Source organism: Bombyx mori, chromosome 21 (genome assembly GCF_030269925.1).
Source record: "Bombyx mori chromosome 21, ASM3026992v2".
NCBI lineage: Eukaryota > Metazoa > Arthropoda > Insecta > Lepidoptera > Bombycidae > Bombyx > Bombyx mori.
The window spans coordinates 4,969,881-4,972,676 of NC_085127.1; the positions used below are offsets into that span (position 1 = coordinate 4,969,881).

Sequence of the window (2,796 nt, forward strand, 5' to 3'; positions counted from 1 at the left end):
GCATCTGATGTAGGCAAACAAAATAAGTAATTAAATAAAAAAATTAATAATTAACATTTGTATAAAATATTTTCAATTATATAATTATTTTTCGAGACCAAATGAACTCCAAATTCTTCTCACACCAGTGTAGGTTTCTTTAAGATGACGAAACACACATTAGTGCAACCGTTGTGATATTTTTATCCTTGAAATCATTTGATTTCGATACTAACGAATAAAAAAACTAATACTTTTAAATTAGTACCGAACTTAAATCACTTTATAAGTACGTTCACAAACTTAGGTGGCATATGTACGATCCATAAAATATTTCATTACAACACGCGTTGGCCCACTCGATTAGTAGGTATAGCATAATTGAATTTTAATTAACAACCTAGCACCATTTTTACACTAAAATTTTACATTTAATCCGAAAGTATTTTAGCCGGCATATTGGCGGACAAGCTTAGCCCAATGCTGCGGGAAGTTTCTCTGCACGTACGAAAGTGTCTTTTGAATCTGTTTCGTTTCTTGTGGTGAGCATTGAGGACAAGCCCCGCGCAAAACGAGCGGTGCCAGAGCTGGAAAAATAAACAGGACGAATTTATAAGGTAATAAATACGTAAAGGTAGATAATATACATAAATCGTTGTGTAGTTCAGGAAATTAAGGCGTTCATAATGTAAATCAGTGTAGCACAATGATAACTTTTTTCAATTTTACCCATTGTATTGAATAAACAGTTTATCCTCAATACATGATGTACAATGCAATAAAAAATTCAATTAATGTGTATCGGCTCCGATAAGCTTATTCACAGTAAGGCAAAAACAAAACGTTTTAACTTATTTTTTTCCACAATAGCGTCAATTTTAAGATTTAAGTAACTCACTTCGTTTTGTGATTTTTTAAATTTTAAATAAAAAATTTACATTCATACTTTTCAAACGTTTTCCGATAGGGTCGCAGGGTGCCTCGCCGAGTGCACACTTGAGCTGTCTCTGTATGAATCGCTTGTCATTGAGTGCTTCATCCAAAGCTGTGTCTGTGACCTGGGGCCGATTCTGTTGCGCCGCACAGACAACCACCAGCACGAGCAGTCCTAAATAACTCAGCTAAAATAAAAACATACAAATGAATAACACATTAAAAAAAGTATTCAGTGCAGCGTAGACATTCGCAAATGAATACAAAACATATAATCATACAAAATGTAAAATTTTAAATCGTTTCCACTCAATCATTTAAAAAAAATTGACTACAAGATTTGGTCGTTGGAAGTAATCGACTATTTTCGTTAATTTCGATTTAGAAGAGATATTTATTGCCATTTATGTAAAGTGTACGCTGCAGGCTCTCATTATTATGGATATTGTTAATACCATTTTCTCCAGCAAACAAACTTAGTAAGAAACAGTATGACGTATTTAAAGTATTAGGGGTTAAAGTATTGTTACCCGCTGGGGTTCGGGATAAATAAAATTCTACCAAAGTACAACTTAAAACTGTATTCAACACTTAGAGCACTTAAAACACTCAACAAAACCTTAAAACTCTCAATTCGCTTCTTCCACTTCGCTTCAGGTGATCCGTTCGCTGTTTCGCTTCGAGTAGTTCCGATTATTAATTGCGTGACATCTCTGGAACGCTTTTATATAGCTTTTATATAGCCGATACCACATCCCTAGAATTATCGAGAATATTCCACACATCTCTAGCATAGTGTTTCCGCTATCTGACAATAGATGGCGTTGTACTTCTCGAGCGTTCTAAGTGCTACTAGATATTCAACTATTCGGCGATAGGTGGCGTTACTTTTACCGGCGTAACAGTGTGAAATTGCCGATTTGTACTAAAAAAGGGAATTTGGTTGTTTTTTTTCATTTAGCATTAATTTATTTATTTATTTAATCAAAATATCTACCATTATTATCTATACGTTGATGCCATCTAAAAGGAACATCATTTATGCCTTTGCCAGAGAACTCTGGTGATCTATATTCTTCTCCTCCTAGGAAGAAAACTTTTTATCATGTAGAAAATTATCCAAATCACGAAAAAAATTATAGTCCATTGGAGCAAGGTCTGGCGAATACAGAGAGTGACGCATGGTTTCTAATTGCAGTTCCTGTAGAGTTAAAACGGTTTTTCGTGCTGTGTGAGGTCTCGCGTTATCTTGGAGAAATAATGGTGAAGCTCTATTCATGAGTCGGGGCTGTTTCACTGCAAGTTTTGCTATCATTGTTCGGAGTTCGGCACAGTAGACATCTGCCGTTAGAAAGCTATAGTGAACACCATGTAGGATGCTGTTTGACCTGGGGTCAGCCATTGCGTTTTTCGCTTACGGTTATTGTAAAGAATACACTTTTCATTACATTCGATCCAATATTCCTTCATTTCTGTATCAAGGCAACAGAAGTTTCAACATGCGTTTCTTTCTGCAGATCAGTCAAATCATAAGGCATTTTTCATATTCTTTTGTTTTATTGATTTGACGCAAATGAGTCAATATTGTTGGTAAGGTAAACCAGGCCGCTAATTCCTGGGTAGTTTGGCTCGGATCGGCTTCTATCATCTCTTTCAATTCATTGTTATTCACATGTATGGACGGTCTTACACGTGGTTCGTTCTTCAAATCGAAATTTCCATCACGAAAGCGTTTAAACCATAATAGCACGGTGCGTTCATTAGCAGTCCCCTCTCCAAACGCAACATTGATATTGCGAGCTGTTTCTGCAGCGTTAGTTCCCCGTCGGAACTTGTTTTCAAAAATCACTCGAATTTTCGAAGTATCCGTCTTTCTTGTCTAAG

General features: G+C 35.8%; 1 protein-coding gene across 1 annotated transcript; it reads right to left on the minus strand.

Moving 5' to 3' along the window:
- Positions 1 to 426: 426 nt before the first annotated feature.
- On the minus strand, positions 427 to 1,229 carry CSP16 (chemosensory protein 16). The gene is made up of 3 exons (NM_001098312.1): positions 1,194 to 1,229; positions 926 to 1,100; positions 427 to 566 (listed from the first exon to the last, which is right to left on the minus strand). The coding sequence occupies exons 1-3, from the start codon at positions 1,227 to 1,229 to the stop codon at positions 427 to 429; spliced, it is 351 nt and encodes a 116-aa protein (NP_001091782.1).
- Positions 1,230 to 2,796: the final 1,567 nt, after the last annotated feature.

Excerpts from the sequence above, each read along its gene's own strand:
- CSP16 (NM_001098312.1), bottom strand. The coding sequence starts at position 1,229 with ATGATTGAGTGGAAACGATTTAAAATTTTACATTTT. Across the intron at positions 1,101-1,193 it reads GATTTAAAATTTTACATTTT|CTGAGTTATTTAGGACTGCT; the intron begins GTATGATTATAT and ends TTTTTATTTTAG. Across the intron at positions 567-925 it reads TATCGGAAAACGTTTGAAAA|CTCTGGCACCGCTCGTTTTG; the intron begins GTATGAATGTAA and ends TTATTTTTCCAG.